General features: G+C 43.0%; 1 protein-coding gene across 1 annotated transcript; it reads left to right on the forward strand.

Moving 5' to 3' along the window:
- Window positions 1-15: 15 nt before the first annotated feature.
- IVD (isovaleryl-CoA dehydrogenase) lies at window positions 16-17052 on the forward strand. The gene is made up of 12 exons (XM_010564388.1): window positions 16-177; window positions 2000-2089; window positions 4042-4093; window positions 6893-7062; window positions 8527-8620; window positions 9091-9227; window positions 10280-10376; window positions 13505-13598; window positions 14777-14858; window positions 15252-15356; window positions 16009-16081; window positions 16224-17052. Exons 1-12 carry the CDS (start codon window positions 16-18, stop codon window positions 16355-16357), a joined length of 1290 nt encoding a protein of 429 aa, XP_010562690.1. The 3' UTR covers window positions 16358-17052.
- Window positions 17053-18470: the final 1418 nt, after the last annotated feature.

Genomic DNA, 18470 nt, shown 5'->3' on the forward strand with positions numbered 1-18470 from the left:
GGGGGTGTGCCGGGGATGGCGGGCGGTGATTGGCCGGCGCTGTGGGGAGCTGGCCTATCCCCGGGCGCGCAGAGGGGGCGTGGCGCGGAGCCCGGCGGCGAAGGCGCGCCCCGGACACGTGTCCGGCGGGAGCTGCGGGCGGCGATCGGCCGGGCCCCAGCCAAAAGGCGGGCCCCGGTGGTTCTGCCTCTTCCTCGTCGGGGGAAGGCGCTTCTTCACGATAAAACACCGCACGACGCGTAAAAGAAAGTCCACGGTGTTCAGCTTGGGCCTATTTGATCAGAAACAGTATCACCAAAGAAACAAATTAATTGGGTCTCGTCAAATCCTCTCAAATAGAGGTGTTGCAGCTCCCCCAGCTTGTTCCTTTGCCCAATAGGGGACCTAAAGCTTCAGGATAATAGTTTTTAGCTTTACTGTTTCCTACTGTGTTCGACAGCAGCCTAGTGTTAGCCATCGTAGCACTTACTCCCTGCTGCCCCAGGGCACAGAGTCAAAGGTGGTGTCTTGAGAGGGTGGGTCCAGACAGGCTGCTGCCACCGAAACTCTCTTCCTTGGTGCTTCTCAGGTCTGGAGCTATGGCCTTACTTTCTATGACAGTGCAAGCACACGAATGTACAGAATAAACTTGTTCTCCTTTCTTACTGCAGAATTATTCTTTGCCAAGTTTGTGTTCATGGTTTATAGCCTTATCAGCTCAAATTAACTTGATTTTTCTTTGTGCTTCTACATTCAGCAGGTGTAAAAGGAGGAAAATATTCTTGTAGTTCATATCTATCTGGTGGAAAAGCTGAAAAAAATCGGAAATCTTCAGTAGTGCTAGTGAAGCTGTAAAGTAACAGCACTGTAACTTAAAAACTGGCTTAGAGTATCAAGGATGTCTGAGTCTATCCCTCAATCTCTAATTGTTTAAGTTGTTTTTTTTTTATTACTATGGTTTTAGGCTTTACGCTCAAGTTCCCTGCTGTCAACTTTGTAACAATGGAAATGTATCTAATGTGTTTTGGGTTTGGTTTTTATAAGGTTTTAAAATCTATTAACAGGGGGAAAGCTTGTTTGGTCGTATTGGATTCCAAGGTCTAGGTGGCCATGGAAACTAACATATCTTCTTAACTGTAAAAAAGAGGGTGCTTTGGGTGTGGTGTTGAGAGAAAGACAGAGAAGCGTGGGGATATTTTGGTTTGTTACTTCTGCCCCTTCTACAGGCTCTGGTTATACAGCAGAGGCTTTCTGTCTCTAAGACTGTTCCTTCACCAGCATTAATTTGTGGGAATAAAGAACAAAAAGCAAAAATGGGATTATTAAGCTCTACCATAATATCTAGACAAAGTTTTTAAATTTTCATATTAAAAACACTTCAAAAGATACTGTATATATTTTCTTAGTATGTGTAGAGACTTCTGCAGAATACGTGTATGTAAGTATTCAGTTTTTAAAATTTAGAAAAAGATTTTGAGATTTTTTTTTTAATGCTTGGATCAACGAGCATACCTGACTTTATCAAATTTTCCCTCTGTAGAAAATAGTAGGCTAGCTAACGTAGTTCCAGTTTGATACACTAATATGTTTTAATTAGTATGCATGCTTATTACAGGCATCTGCATATAATTAAATGAAACCGTAAGCAGCTACTGGATGGGGATAATACATCATAAGCTCTGTTCATCAGCTTTCAGAGTTTTCTGACCAAAAACATCCCCTGAAGCCCTAGTGCAGGCAAGTAGTTAAGTAGCATTCTCTCATGTTGGAGTAAGACTGTTAAGGTTAAATGCTGAAAGGAACTTGAGTACATCAGTATCTTCTCTTTTAAAGACTAAAGGGCCTTCCATATGGTCTTTCAGCCAGTAACCTGAAACATCGGTTTCCTTATCGTCTTGTGCTTCTGGGTTTGGGATCCTGGAGTCACCTGTCAGGGTGATGTTAGCAGTATCCTAGGGAAGAAGATGACAATATATTGATGAGATGTAACATATGTGTTTCTTCTCATCTCTTTTCCCAGCTTAGACAGACCATGACAAAGTTCTGTCAAGAGCATTTGGCTCCGAAGGCCCAACAGATTGACCAGGAAAATGAATTCAAAGGCATGCGGGCAAGTATTTCATGTGTGCATTTAAAATAGATGATATTGAAAGCCTGTCTGCACTTTGATCTGTACATTAATCCAGACAAAGAATCCTGGTCCACACCACAGGAACATATGCACTAACTTTTCAGACTTGAAAGCCATAGAGAAAACAATTTTTTGATTTCCTGTTTTGTCTTTTGTTAACAAAACTTCAACAACCTGGGGCAGAACCCAGCCAGCATGCAATTAAAAAAAAGAAAAAAAAAAAGTTTGATAATGGTCTCATTTAGATTCTTATAGTGGTATTTCTGCTTGGCTCTGTTCAGACTCCTCCTCTAATATGTGTTTTGTATTCTCCTAGCTAGGACCCTTTCTTGGACATCTGAGTTTCCTTTCAAATTTGTTGTGAAAATATTGTGTGTAAATGCTGAAACATAGGGTGGTTTGACTGTTGAGCTGAAACTTGCCTTCCTAATAAAAACAACAAATTCTGTGCAATAGGATGGTTTGATTGATGAAAATGAGAGACCTAACTATTGGTTTTCATAAGCTCCACAAGACTTAAAAAGCTCAGAACATCTGCTAGGATTTCCCGGAGCTCTGATGCTGACATTTTCAGGGATATATGCGCAGCTTTGAAGTTAAGTATATAAATTTAGTCTGGCGCACCAGATGTCATCCAGAGCTATTGGATAATAGTTTTTGAAGTCTGTGGAGACTATTCACTGATAACTCTCTTATCGCTGGACACTGAGGCCATGTGACAAGCATTCACCTGCATGTCCATCATGTTGCGGAGGAGAAGCTGCAAGTCTGAAGCAGCAGCAAAGAGATGGCCCCTCCAGCATACATGTGGTCCTCGTTGGTGACATCGTTTGCTACTGTATTATGTCATGGCTTCCCTCTTATTCTTGGATGCTGTGTGCCAGACACAGCTGATGTGTATGTCTCAAGTCAGCCAGCAGCTCTGTGCCTCGAATCTTGTAGCTGTCACTTGAGTGGTGGTATTGCCAGAGTGATAAATCTGGGTAATAGGCAAATGGAGGAGTCAGCAGTCAAGGAGGTCTTGTCCTCTAGCAGATGAACTTTGTAGCATACATGTCCAACTAAGCAAAACTCAGTAATGCTATCCAGTCCCCATGTGTGTCTCGTGTCCTGGAAGTCTTGAAAACCTACAGGTTATGTATTTGAGTGGCCCTTGTGGATTTGACTCCTTTAGCTTCACAAGTCCAAAGTGTTCTCAAATTCTTTGTTGTGGTCACCTTTTATAACTTTTCTCGTACCACCTGCAAGGCGGGCAGCACCTCTGTCTGCCTCAGCTGTAACATTCCCATTTTTTTAACCTCTCCTAAGGAGGCCTCTTTGGCTTTACTTATCAGCTTCTGTTCTACTTGAGGAGTTAAACTGCCAGCTAATAGCAACTCTTCTAAGTATTTCCAGGGTTTCAGTCATGGATCGCTTATGCTAACCACTCTTTGAGGCAGCCACAGGCTGATAGGCTTACGTAGTACTGCCAAAGCACGGTGACAAGGATGTGTGAAGTAAAAAGACAAGCATAAATTCAAGTCATAACATCCTAAATAATCTTTAGCAAGAGATGGTATATGGAAGCGTAGAAGTGTAGGTTTTGAAACCTACACTCCCTAATGGGAGGTTTTAATTCAACGAAGTTCTCCTTAAACCAGGCAATGAGTTAAATATTAGGACTTGTCCTTCCAGAACTAAACTTAGGTTGTGAATTTTCACTGAATTCAACAGACTACTCCCATGTGTAGCGTAACTAGCATCGTCAAGTCTGTCTGGGTCCTTAGTCCAAAGGATGGAGCTGCTGCAGGAGGCATAGGTATTGCTGTATTTATCTCTGAGATATCACAAGAATAAGGTAAACTGATGTGTCTGGTGAGCTACCTGGGAAAACTTCTTATGCTGATGCCCTGACAGCGAGTCTGGACTGATTGCTTGCTCTGTATTTGTAGGAGTTTTGGAAGAAACTTGGGGAACTGGGAGTTCTGGGGATTACAGCTCCTGGTAAGTCTGTTCCCACGTTTTACCTTCTGGTGGGTGATTCTTCAAACAAAAGAGAGCCTACTTAAACTCACCCTGTCCAGTTCATAACAGCTTTATCCATGATATGACATCCATTTTGTCCAGAAGCTCCTATCTTCATGTTTTTTAAAAACTCTTTTTGGCAACTTTGTTATTCTTCGTTGAATCAGAATCCTTTTTTCCTTGTTAGACTTCTGGATGATTACAAAATGCCATTTACAATTTAAAAGTTCTCTTCAGAAATGGTTTCTCCACATATAGGCAACTTGAACATGTTTGCGCTTCTCCAATATGAAGCATTTGCTGCAAGTTTTGAAGAACGAGAGCTATAGATAAAAGTATCCTAGAACAAACATCCATCTCTAATAGGAGAAGTTAGAGGGTATAAAACAATGTTGTGAAAAGCTGTGATAGCTAATGGAGAGCTGACCACATCCAACCAGTCAGAAAAAATCAGGGTAAATCTTATTCAGCCTTGTCCAGGTTAGTTGAAAAGTGTTTTGATTAATGTTATAGATTACCGAGGCTGCTGTGGTCATGCTGAATGCACTAACACAGTGTAATGAGGAGAAGCCCTTAGTGGAGAAAAGCAGCCAATGGGGCCTTTATTTCCCCATCGTAAAGTCTGTGTTTCTAGATGTGTGTGTGCAAAGGCTTCTGCAGAAGCAGGCTGAATAGCAATGTGTTGAAATAATGCCTCTGCATTTCTTTCAGTGGCACTGAGTCTGCTTGAAAGAGTCTGTATTTCTGCTTTCTTTCTCTTTACTCTTCCCAATTTACTGCTGCTCCTGTTTTTTCTCACTCTTACCTTCTTTCTTCTTTGATGTTGTGCCTGAGGCTTACAGCAGTTTCCCACACTATAAATAAGCCGTCCCCTCATGAGTCCTGTCCTTTTTGATTTCCTCAAAGATTTACCTCTAAAACCCTCCTATGCCCAGAATTTTTTGCCTTATTTTTGATTGTATAGCTATGTGCAGTTTCTTTATTGCCATTGGTTTTGTTGTAGGAGGTGGAGACTGGGATTTAGGATGTGAAGATAATGTGAAATCTTATGAGGGTGTATGCTCAATTAAATGGTATATTTGGGCACCAGTGGATCAAGTCTTTTAAGGGAGCATTTTAAATAACAGTGCTTTTTGTTTTCTTTTTAGAACTAAGAAGCTATGTTAGTTTGATGTAGTTTTCCATTTCTTTTATAAAGAGCTAAGTTAAAAAATGCAAATATGTAGCTACCATGGAATAATACTACAGGCATGTCATATATAAAGAGTAATTTTGAAAGGGCAGTGTCATTCTAAATCACACTATGGTTTTGTATTATATGAGAAGTTGTCTGGCAGGGTTATTTTCTTGTACCTTTTGGAGTACAAAGCAATCATGGGCCAGTACTGCTTACAGCAGGTAGTTACCTTTCCGTTCTTGAGGCAAGAGCACCAAACCCATCCGTTCCATAGGAATGAATAGAAAACTCTTGTTTTGGCATATATGAGAAATTGTTAAACCCGTCTTTTAGGATATTGATAGTAAAACCCCAAACTCTTATTTGTAGTAGAGAGAAGTGATTTCAGAGGGTAGAGAGCCCTGTAGATAAAGACATGAGTCAGAACGGGTGACATAGGAGATAAGACTGCATATAATGCCAGTGGCTATTGTGTTAATTTGATGAGTTGGGGGCAGTAGCCCTCTTTGAGCCCAGGCTGTGCATTCAGCTCTTTGGCCACTCTGAGCCTACAAACATATTTGCTCTTACCATTGTTGCTGCTTGCTTACAGCATTCATGTTGATGACGAGTAAGTGCTCCTGGATTACCTCCCTGACTACTTTGCAGTGTTTACATCCTTCTGTTTTAGTTCTAATCTTAGCAGTACAATCGCTTGCTTCTTGCCTGTAGAACAAAGCTTTTACATTGGGATGTGACTGTATTTGTGTGTATATAAATGTGTGTGTAGGTATATATATGTATATATTTATGTAGGCTGTCAGCTGCTCAAGGCCATTATGCATTTCTCAGCCTTCTCTTTTTTTCCTGCCTTCTCTCTCTCCCTGTTCTACTGTGCGCCTTTTTATCTTTACCACCGATTTTAGACTCAGCTCAGCATGCCTCGCTAGATTGCCAGCTCCGATGGTCATGCTGCTCCGTCTCACTTCATCCTCTCTTGAAATCCACATTCTTGCTACTGGTGAATTATAGCAGTTACATTTATGGATCATTCTCATTCTGAATCGGCCACCCATCAAAATGCTGGTCTCCTGCACATTTGTGAGCTTAGAGAAGTCCCTAGTGCCCCACTTTTTGAGTAGTTTGGGGATTCCTTACTTGTTTAGGCGTCCTTGTTAGGACAAACTTGGACTTTAAAAACTTTGCCTGTGTTCATTTGTCCTCTCACCGAATACAGGTTGCCACCTTGTGATTTAATCTTCATGATAATATTAAGGTTGCACTTAAGGATGGTTGATGAGAAGGACTCGCTATTGTGCAAGTGTTGGTAGCACGTTTTAGATGTACCCTTATGCATGTTATATGTATAAAACTATGCTGTACAAGTAAATTATTGATTATGCTGAAGAAGTAATATCACTGTGCCTTTAAGATAAGAAAACTGAAATTTAGAGAGGATGGGGAAAGCCAGAGGTGCCCAGCTCGGGGACAGTATCAGTCAAAACCAGAAGCTCTCTTGTAAGTCTCTTAGATCTCAAACAAAGCTGAGCCCGCCACTGGGATCTTGTGCGTGTGTCATATACTCTATGGTGGTTAACATGAAGTTTCTCTTCTCTCTTCAGTGGAATATGGTGGATCTGCTTTGGGGTATCTGGACCATGTGCTGGTGATGGAGGAAATTTCTCGTGCATCAGCAGCTGTTGGGCTTAGTTACGGTGCCCACTCAAATCTTTGTATCAACCAGCTGGTGCGTAATGGCAATGAGGCCCAGAAAAATAAGTACTTGCCCAAGGTATGTCGCTGGAATTGGGGTGGAACTGGAAAACATTTGGGTTTTGGCTGCATGCAAGGATGAGTGTCTTTCATGATGTGTAGCATCTTAAGCACTAGCTGATTTCAGCCACCCAACCTTAGGAAATGTTGTACTTGCCAAACTTGCCCTTCTCTAGCTTGTTAATTTTTTGTCTGTTAATCCATATTGACCTTGGCCTGTGCCTGTAGGCAACATAGTCCAGCTTTCTGGAGCTGTGTTACTAAATGAGGCTTTGAGGTGACACTGGATGATATTCTTCCAAATTCCCAAATTGTTTTGAGATTTCTGAATGAAAGTCACTGTTTTCCTATTTTATATTCTCCATTTCTCACTGCCCAAATTCTTGGTTTGCCTACGCTAATTAACTACATGTGAAACTTCATCATTTGGGGCATTGATGTTTGTGACTCAAAAGCATGTTAAACAGATTTCAGTATTTAAATGCATGGAAAAACTTAACTAGTACATTTAATCCCAGCTACTGAAATTTTCAGCAAAATTATCAGTGCAAGAAACTTGATTTAAACAACACGCAAAGTTCAGTGTCGCTTCCTGAAAGCATTGTGCAGCATGCTGATATGTAACCCTGAATTGTCCTCAGTGCTGCTCAGGTGAATTTTAATGCCCTCAGTAACTGCTTTCCAATGAGATGTGCTATCACTTTAGTTCTTACTTGTCTTGGTTCATGACAGAGTACTTAATGGTACTTAACTAGTTTTGAGCATATCATAAGACTTCTGTAGAAATGCACTGATGGATTGAATTGGTTGAACATGTATCTTAAGCATTGAGTCTCTTTTTTAAAAAACAAGAGATCAAAAGGAGGAGAAGATGGATAAAAGTACACATGGAGCAAAAGGAAAAAAAAAAGGCAAGGAGAAAAGGGCAGGATGAAAGGAACAGTGAAGAGGAAGCAACAGCTATGCCAGAGCCTGGTATGAGCAGGCACAGAAGGAGGGTGTCCATATGCTATTGTAGTGCGAGTGTGGGGGGACTGGGCTATGAGAACATTGCTAAGAACTTTGCAATCTCTTTTCATCCCCCTCATTGGCCTTTTGTGTTGAACAACTCTTGTTTATGTAAAAGGACAGTCATAAAGTGCAGAACAAGGAGCTTGTGAAAGGCATATGGCTGCCTGCATGGTTCTTTTGGCACCTTCCTGGAGATGGTGTTTTATAAGCAGGGCTGTACTCATCTAGCTCAGACATGAGTTGAGTCATCCTTCTTGCCCCACTGTGATTTGGTTCTGTTCCCTCAGCACAGCAGCACAAGGGAGCTCCCTGCTAGGACTCTACCAGGAGCAACGGCTCTCGTTTGCAGTTCTTGCATAGAACAGCTACTGTGGAGATTCAGTGCAGAAAAAAAAAAAATTGGAAGGCAGGCTAAAGAGGGAACAGAAACAATGCTACTGTTCTTCCTTCCTTTCTTATATTTGTCTTCCAGCTAATCAGCGGGGAACACATTGGAGCCTTAGCAATGAGTGAACCCAATGCTGGATCTGATGTTGTATCCATGAAGCTGAAAGCAGATAAAAAAGGTAAAGCCTGTCACGTGCTGCCTGGATAGATAGCCAGCATAAATAATGTCTCCTGTAAATTTAGACTAACCTTCCCAACACCACTGAGATATGGTGCTTAGTCTTGGGTATACCAGGCCATATTTGCAGGCTTGTGCTGCCTCCCAGGAGACTCAATGTGTGAAAAAGCCAGGTAGTGAAGACACAAGGTGGGTGGTTGAAGGTCTAAAAGTGGATTTCTGATTGTGGTGGTGGAGGTTGGTGGTATGATGGAACCAGTGGTAGGTGCCTTAGTTTGTCAGGCATTTGTTAAACTGTCTTTGGACTCCAGAAACTAAGGAAATGAGTTTTCTTGAACTTGGGAAGGATTTGTGCCTGCCGTTTGTGGGGGTCTTAAAGAGCATCCTTGGAAGCCTGTTTTGAAATAATTAGAGTGAGGATATAGGTGTTGCTCTGTTGTGAGCTAACAGATTGCAGCTCTTTGCTTCTAGGAGACTACTTTGTTTTGAATGGGAACAAATTTTGGATCACCAATGGGCCAGATGCAGATGTTCTCATCGTTTATGCTAAAACTGATGTTAATGCTGTTCCAGCCTCCCGCGGTATAACTGCGTTCATTGTGGAGAGGGTAGGTTTAATAATTCTCACAAGCTTATTGTAATGTGATTTTTAAAGCTAACTGCTTCACCCTAACTGGCTCATTTAGAAGCCAGCTAGTTTTCTTTCTACATCTGTCAGCCCCTTGCTCAAAGACAAACTACTTTGTGCCTGAATTTTATAAACCCATGAGATTAGTCCTCTGCCCCAGTGACATGGCATACTGCACTGTCAGCTGGGCACTCCTGGATTTTGGTATCCAAGCATGTAACCAGTTTTTAGGGCTAGAAATGTAGAGAGAACGGACGAGATTGTAATATAAAAGGGCTTGCGTGCTGCCAAAAATTGCCAGAGATATTGGAGGCCTTATAAATATGTCCTACTATCCTATTATCTAACTTCATGTGTTTGTGGTTTGTTTGGTTTTTTTAAGTCAAAACAATAAAATAGCTCCATTCATCTCTTTCTCCCATTTTCTTTCACTGCCCCTTTGGAATCCTGAAATGACCCAAACATGCATGCAAAGCAGAGCAGCCCAAAGGGAGAAGAAACAGGCTGTTCAACAGGGAGCCCTTGGAAAACAGGAATCTATTGGGTTTTTTCCTTCCCTTTTAATTATTTGAGGCTATGCTATACACATCTCTGTCACCACAAGGAAGCTGTAATAAAGTAAATGGTACTGGAAATACAAAATCTCGGAGATCAGTAAACCTTCTGATGGACTTAACCTGATGTAATGATTAGAACAGTTCAGTTACTGGCAAAGCTTGCAACCCTTACTCGAGAAGAGTCAGTGCTGGCAGCTGTCCAAATAATTTATTTATTTAATATTTATGTGCATTAGAAAATAGATGCACTCAGTTCATACGTACCCCCGACGTGTGCATGTTTCTCTGCTCATTTGCTTCCTCCGCGCTTGCACTTACACCATTCTTGTTCCCAGAGCGGGCAGTTTATTTGGACTCCCTTCTGGTACCCTATGCATGTTCATGTGGTCAGGGAAATTTCACAGACATGTAGTGATTTTATTTAGACTGTCAGAATTAAGATTTGAAATGTATTTTGAATGTCTTGACTTTGCAGGGAATGCCAGGTTTCAGCACAGCCCAGAAGCTCGATAAGCTGGGAATGAGAGGGTCTAATACCTGTGAATTGATCTTTGAAGACTGCAAGATCCCTGGTGAGTTGGGTTGAAATCATGGCAGTATGCATGTGCTGGTTTCCTGTCTTCTTGATCAGATAAATTGGATCACTAATTACATGCGTGTTCAGACTGTGACCTAGAGGGCTTTGCAGATGGTTATCTGCTCTTTGGCAGCCTCACAAGAGAGCTGGTGTAACTGGAAAAGTGCAATCTGCTGGATTGCAGTGAATGAGCACATCCCTTGTTAGGTCACTCCTGTTTCACCCTCATGGACCGAACTCTTAACGACTGCTTCTGCAAAGCCTATGTGAGGCTTCCAAAGAAACTTGTTTATTTCCATTAGAGCTTCCCATCTTGTATATTGGAGAGCTTATTTGCCTTGAAGTTGTTTGGTTGTTTTTTTTTTCTCCAAAATCACTGGAGACTATCCAACAGACTTCTGGTTTGCCTGTAACATTTCTGAGTTCTTTTGGGGTCAGGGCCTGAGAATGGACAGGCCCTTTTTTCTTTCCCCCGTTAGTTAGTACAGCAGGGGCCACAGTAATGGCCATTTTTGTTACTCTGGTGGCTATTTTTGTTGATAGAAAAATTACAGCCTCTATACAGCAAGTGGAGGAGATGCCTTATCTGGACTCATGAAAATGCTAATTGCATATTGGCAGAGCAAGTAACTCTCCTGCTCCCCATACACCACCAAAAGCTGCTTTGCAGTAAGTGGAAGAGTTTCAGCTGAAATCTGACATTTCTAACTTTATTGGATCCCTCCACTCTGAAGTCAGAAAGGCCAGTGCCCCAGTCTTCAGATCATCTCCTGGGTAATCATCCGTACAGAACAGCATGTTCTCATGGTAACAGGATTTCCATTTTCTCATCACTCAGAGAAGAACATCATTGCAGTGTTGAAAGTTAACATGCTTTGCACTCTGGCCATTAATGCTGCTTCTGATCTTCTGCCTTGGAAGCTGAACCAGTTTGATGCTGTTTCATATGTCTGCAGGATCTTTCTCTCAGGTCAAGATGTCCTCTAGCACTGCAATTCCATCCACTTTAAAATACGTGGGTTTCACTGTCAGCCATGCTCCGCTGAGTGGCTGGTGTTTTTCTCATAGTAACTGTTGTCCATGGATTCATTTGGTCATGTTGCATTGGTTCAGAGCCCCAACTTTTTTTTTTCTTTTTTTCCTGTGATGCAGCCAGCAGGTCTGCCTCCCTTGTGCAGTCAGCACGCATGTCCTCCAGCTCACCACATACCTATCCATCCCTTTTCCCGGGACGTACAGGAAAGTGTTCAGGCTATTCAGTCCTTTTTTAGCTGCAAGATGTCATTACTCATGAACAGCTTTGTCACTTTATTATTACTGATGCTGGCGTTTGTGTTCTGTTCTTCAAAGTAATGTTTGCTATTAGTATTTTTCTTTCTTGTCTGTGGGGCTTTTGAACTTTTTCTCTGAAAGCCAAGCTTCATTCTTCTTCCTCTTTCTAGTTCCAATATCATGATGATGGCCCTGCAGAGGCTGCATTTCTCCATACATTACATCAATGTGCTTTTCAATAAGCAGGAGACAATGCAGTCCATGAGCTTGTGCCTCTGAAAAACAGATTGTTTATTTCAGGAGACTATCTGCATTTATCCAAGTCCTGTATCATTTTCACTTTGCATATCACACCTCTGGATCTCTTGTGATCCCACCTGGAGTACTACATCCAGCTCGGGTGGCCTCCACATAAGAAGGATATCGACCTGTTGGAGCGAGTCCAGAGGAGGGCCATGAAGATGATCAGAGGGCTGGAGCACCTCTCCTATGAGGATGGGTTGAGATAGTTAGGGTTATTTAGCCTGGAGAAGAGAAGGCTCCTTATAGCAGCAGCCTTCCAGTACCTAAAGGGGGCCTATAAGAAAGCCAGAGAGGGACTTTTTACAAGGTCATGTAGTGATAGGACAAGGGGTAATGGCTTTGAACTGGAAGAGGGTAGATTTAGATTAGGTGTAAGGAAGAAGCTCTTCACTGTGAGGGTGGTGAGGCCCTGGAACTGGTTGCCCAGAGAGGTTGTGGCTGCCCCATCCCTGGAAGTGTTCAAGGCCAGGCTGGACGGGGCTTTGAGCAACCTGGTCTAGTGGAAGGTGTCCCTGCCCATGGCAGCTGGGGTGGAACTAGAGGATCTTTAAGGTCCCTTCCAACCCAAAACATTCTGTGATTCTGTGATCAAAGCCTGAAGCAAATGTCAGTTCTATGCGGTGTGATCAGTGGACAATCTCTCCAGCTACAAAGCACAGTTGTCAGTCTTTAAGTTCTCTCCTGATTGTAAGAGTACAGCCTTACCGAGATGCCGATATTTTTGTTCCTGCTTCTCTTTTTATGCTTGTTAACATCAGTGCATGCTTTAGATTGTCCCAAAGTGAAAGAGTTTCTTGAGGTTTTTTTCTCAGCCCATTATCTAATGTGGCTATTTTCCTGTTCCGTTTTCACAGAAATACTACTTGTCTTTTTAAAGTGTTTATTTATAACAGCTGCAATGTTCTGTTCAGCCGCTCACAGAAGGGGGGATAATGGTTATTTGTATTCTCCAATCTCAGAAGACTAATATATATCACTCCAACATGTGGTAAGTGGTGAGCTTTGACTGCTTGCCTGTGTAAGCTTTGGTTCCTGTATTGGGAATGCTCAGAGAGGTGACCCAAGCATATCAGACCTGGATGTGCATTCATTTCAAATACACACTCAGTAGACATCAGATGGTAACGCTGTCAGTTTGGGTTAGGCACAAACTAATGGGATGGTGAAGGGGACTCCCAATTTGTCCTCCCAGGCTATTAAGTCTGCTGTTCTTGTTGGTACAAATGCTGAGCTGGAAAATCTCTGGAGAGCACCTTACTCTTAGAAAATAGGCAAGAGAATAGCAGTGATTGTAGACACACTTTACTGCCTCTACTGCCTTTGTCTTTTGGGCTTTGGTTGGATTGGAAAGACATTTCAGTGGTAGGAAGTACATGTATCAAAACTCAGCGCCTGTCTAGCTCATCCTGAATGTTTGGGTCTCAAGCCAAAAAGAAAGGTGAAGGGGACTTGAAAGTTTGAATTTTCTCCCCAGTGAACACAAGCCCTCAGACAATAGCTTATCTTAGTTTTGCACATAAGTAAATCACTTTCCTTTGCCAATTGCAGCTGAAAACGTCTTGGGGACACTGAGCAAAGGAGTCTACGTTCTGATGAGTGGATTGGACCTGGAGAGACTCGTGCTGTCTGGTGGGCCACTGGGGTAAGGGTTTGTCATCTTTTGTAACGCCAGAAGTATCCTTCACAATCACCTACCCCACTGGGTCTCCAACTGGGATTGCAGATCTCAGTAGGAAGCAACTTGGATGGGGAACTGAAATACTGGGGCAGCTTCTGAGAGAAGAGGAAATGCGGCTGGGAGGAGGCAGCTGGGTTGGAGTTGTGGGAAGGAAGCCAGAGCAGGAAGATCCTGTAGCTGCTGGGTGCTCTAGCTGTGACTCCTGATGGAGGGGACTCAGCTCTGCACTCCCAGGCAGCCACAGCTTGCTCTGCATGTGCTCCACCTTTTCCTTCAGCTCTCGTCACCTCTCTACTCCTCATGCAGTTTTTTTCACTTTGAAAACATCTATATGGAGCAGAGGGGCAAGGGATAGAAGAAGCAATGCCAGAAAGAAAGTTTGCAAATCTCTGCCTTCCAGTGTAGCACAGGCCACAGACCCTCCAGAGCATGCTTTTGAAATTATTAGTCTTGATGTAAACATTTCCAGAGATGATAAATCTGCCTTGGTCCCCAATTGCTTGCTTGGGTATCCCTACAGTGTGTATTACTCTGGGAATAACCAGCTTATTTGCGTTACTGATTCTTTAAAATCTAAAACATTATCCAGGCTGTCACACAGAAGGACCACTGGGCTGGGTAAAGGGTTTGTTCTTCATTTATTTAGCCTTTAAGCTCCCTGGTAATTATTTTTACCCTACAGTCCTTTTGTCCTCCCAAGTGGTCTCTCTGTACTAATCCTCATGTGGAAAAACTATCTTCCACAAAGCAGAAGGAGAGTTTTTCACCCTTCTTTTTCTTGTCTGTGCTTTTTTTATGGTATTGGCTAGTACTTCTTGAGTTGGTAGTCTCTGGAGATGAAAGGCAGCACAAACTGTCCTGGCTACAGTTTTAAGAAAGCTCTTTGACATTTTTTCTCAGTCCCCTGAATTAAGAAGGTAAGACCTTACCACAAGATGTCCCAAATGAGCAATGTGTAGAGCACTAGGGAATAAAATGAGACCTTTGGATTTTATTCTTAGCATTGTTTGAGTGGAGCTATAGGAAGACAGCAGCATATCATTTTAGGTATGAGAACCTTTTTGCTTTAGATTGCGCTTCCAAGGTTTAATTATTATTAATAGTTCTGTTTTCCTTTTCCTGCATATCTGTGCTTTTCTTAGGCTCATGCAAGCTGTTCTTGACCATGCAATTCCATACCTACATGTCAGAGAAGCATTTGGACAGAAAATTGGCCACTTCCAGGTGAGGCAGAAAAGCAATTGGTAATTTTTGTCGCCTTGCTTTTCTCTTTAAAAATGAGAAGACAAAGAGCTCTGTTGTGGGAGGGCTTTGCACGGAGAAAGTTGCCTGGAATTTGTGCTGGGGCTGCATGATGTAATGATGCGGTGAGAAGGTGAAAGGATCTCTGAGCCTGTTTACCTGAGGCCAGTGTTAGTGGGTGAGGGCCTGCGACTGACATCTGGGAGTCTGTGAATTGACAGAACCTCCAGCTCCCTCATATGTCTGCTGAATCCACATCTTCTCATTTGTCTAGTTTCTCTGAGGTAGCCTGGGGATGGGTGATCCCTGGTGCTCAAGCAGAAAATAATCTTCCCCTTGCTCATGTTAATGTCTCTCGTCTTCTGCGACATGCAGCTCATGCAGGGCAAAATGGCTGATATGTACACACGGCTGATGGCGTGTCGGCAGTATGTCTACAACGTGGCAAAGGCCTGTGACCAGGGCCATTTCAATGCAAAGGTGAGCTTGCTTCTACCTGGGCAGTGTCTGCTGGGGGAATTCCTTTCCCTTTGGTCCCAGATTGTGAGCAGGGTGTAGGTTGTGTACTGGCGGTTAAAATGACAGCCCTAAGTGCTTGGGGTTTTTCCCCCAAAGAAAAAGAAAGCCTTGTTCTACAAGGCAACAGATTTAACAGCATCAGTAGGTGTTTATTAGAAGCCCAAACACAATATCCTGGCTATTGTCAGGGGCTGTAGCCCTTACATTCGGAGGTGTTGTCATCTCCACAACTGGCACTGTCACCACACCTCTATCAAAGGAGGGGACTGAGTGTTTAACAGTTGAAGCACAGAGCCCTGCATCCCAAATCAAATCACCTTGCTCTCCTGTGGGTGTGATGTGCATTTGTGAGAGACTGGCTCCCCTTCTGCACTTTTTTTTTTTTTTTTCATCTTCATGTGGCCTTTACAGACCTGACACAAGTGTTCTGTAGTGACAGAAAGACTGCTGCAGCTTCCTATGTGCTGGGGAATGAATCCTGTGCCTTTGTGATCAGGTAGTTCAGGCTTGTTAGCAGGTGTCTGTAGAGTAATGGAAAGGTCAGAGCAACACGGAGATTGGAGATGGGCAGGTGACACCTTTCCTGACTGTCATCATTGTGACTCTCCTTTAGGACTGTGCTGGAGTGATCCTGTATTCAGCAGAGTGTGCTACCCAGGTGGCTCTGGATGGGATTCAGTGTCTGGGTAAGTCACTGGCAGTGTTCGTTTCTTTGAGCTATTGCTGGAGAGAGCCAAGCGCAGTGCAGGAGCAGTGCTCTCTCCCATCCCACCCTCAGCCCCTGAAATCAGAGAGAAGAAATGACTTTTAACTTCTTTTTGATTGCAGGTGGGAACGGTTACATCAATGACTATCCCATGGGGCGTTTCCTTCGTGATGCCAAGCTCTATGAGATAGGGGCAGGCACCAGTGAAGTGCGCAGACTTATCATTGGCAGGGCGTTTAATGCCACTTTTAAGTAACGTCTGCCAGTGGAGGGGCAGCACCCTGACCACCATGAGGCCTTTGACCATAGAGGCTGGAGCGCACAATTCTTGTTCTTCCTGCTTGTGATTCTGGGATCGTCACTTGTGGACTCTCTTCTGTCTGCTCTGTGAACAGATGCTGCTGGACTGGGCTTTGACAAAATGAATCGGACGGTAGCATGGAAGGAAAAGTGTTTTTTCTCTTCTCATGATCATCCTGTTTATAAGCCATCCTGATTCTCAGTGTTATGGGGCTGAGGTTCATCCAGGGAACATGCCATCTTTGAAGCAGGCTGGTGAGCAGTATACCTGAAATAAGAGGAAGCCATTGCTGAGCAAAGAAAGTCAAACCCCAGCCCCAAAAATGGACACAGAGGGAACAATTTTGTTCTTTTTAAAAAAACTGAGTGCCATTAAATAGCTAGCATCTTACAATATTACCAGTGGAAGGTGAAATTTCCCACTGTGACCTTCCAATGGGATTAATAACTTCCATTTTGGGAACTTGACACCAACCACATCATGGGGGTGGCTGTCATGAACACTCAAGCATCATTGATGCACAAGCAGTGTTTTAGGTGATGATTCCTAAAACCTCATTAAAATACCACATCTGTTTCTTTGCATACTTCCTTTCCTATTCCTGCTGCTTCTCAAGATATTTTAGCACAGCCCCAAGTCTTTGCTCCTCTGATTGACTACCTCCTGCTGTGTTATTCATTCAGAGGTGTCACCATCCATCATTCTGGTAACAGTTAAAATGTCAGACCTGTATTGTGACATCCATGAATGAAGCAGGCAGGAGGTTGACTTTTTGGGTTGGGGTTATTTGTTTTTGTTTTTTGGTTTGGTTTTTTTTTTTTCTGAAGGTTGTTCTTTTATCAAAAGCATGTACTCACACTCCACCTTCAGTTGGTTAAAGAAGTCAGAGCGAGCACAGCAGTATTTGTGGGTGTTTTCAGTGCATGCTATATGCAGCAAATTGAAGTTTACCTAGCCTTATTAAAGAAAATGGCACAGTATACTGCCAGCCTTAAAGAGTGAATCACAAAGAAAAATCAGATGTTGTAAATATGACAGAACAATTAATTAAACAGTTGCCATGTAGGCAATCTGCCAGTAAAAAAAAAAAAAGGAGCTTAAAGCTTTGTGGTTTGGTTTTTTTTGTTGTTGTTGTAGTTGGCATCTATCTATACTAGGTGATGGTAGACTAAAAAGAATTTTAAAATGCCACAGATTCAAGAAAAATTCATCTTCCTGAATTGCCAGGTAGGTCACCAAGTGTTTATAGAAGTTATAGAACTTCACTTTATCCAGAAATAGAAACAGCTTCTGAAGTCATGGTGGTAGTGCCTTCTTCCAAAGCTTCATGTTTATTCAGCTGTGGTGGATGGCTGTCACTCTGGAGGTGTCCCAGGGTTTGATTTTCAACCTTAATCCCTGGATGGAGGTAGCAGAGAGTGGACAGAGGTGACCTGTCAAGAATATCTTGTTGAGCTGCGCCTGAAAATGCTTTGGAAATGAGCCTTGAAGTGAAGTGCATGTCACATGTGAAACACTAAGTGTGTTACTGTATGTTAAGAATTTATTTATGTGACCAGACACTTATATTTTATCACAGAATGATTACAGATGTTGTCTGCTCTTGTATGTGCAAGTCACAAAACTGCTGCAGCTGCTACAGCCCAGTCTAGTGTCCCATGAAAGCCTGAGGGCAGGCAGGAGTTTTTGGATTTGCCCACGCGATTCGGGTAGCAGATTCCTGCTGTGATGAGTAAGGGTGGCTGCGCAGCCCCAAACCCCTCAGCCCTCGTCCCTCCCAGCGCTGCGGGCTGCCCATGTTTTTTCCAGCAGTCTGTGACCAGGGCGGGTATGCAGCAATGGGTGCTGCAGGGCTCAGCTGCTCTCTACAGTAGCTGCAGTTTTCTGTGTCCCAGTAAAATGGCAAATCTAACCAGAGAGGTGGTGGGAGCGCTTGCAAGGGCAGTGAGGAGCACAGGCACAGCGTCTCCGACACGTATCGGAAGCTCATATTTTACCTGTATGTTTCTTCAGCTCTTTGATATGGGAATGAATCACTGCAATTTTCGTTGAAGACTCAAAAGATCAT

This window comes from Haliaeetus leucocephalus, unplaced genomic scaffold (assembly GCF_000737465.1).
Source record: "Haliaeetus leucocephalus isolate CR32 unplaced genomic scaffold, Haliaeetus_leucocephalus-4.0 Scaffold177, whole genome shotgun sequence".
NCBI classification, from domain to species: Eukaryota; Metazoa; Chordata; class Aves; order Accipitriformes; family Accipitridae; genus Haliaeetus; species Haliaeetus leucocephalus.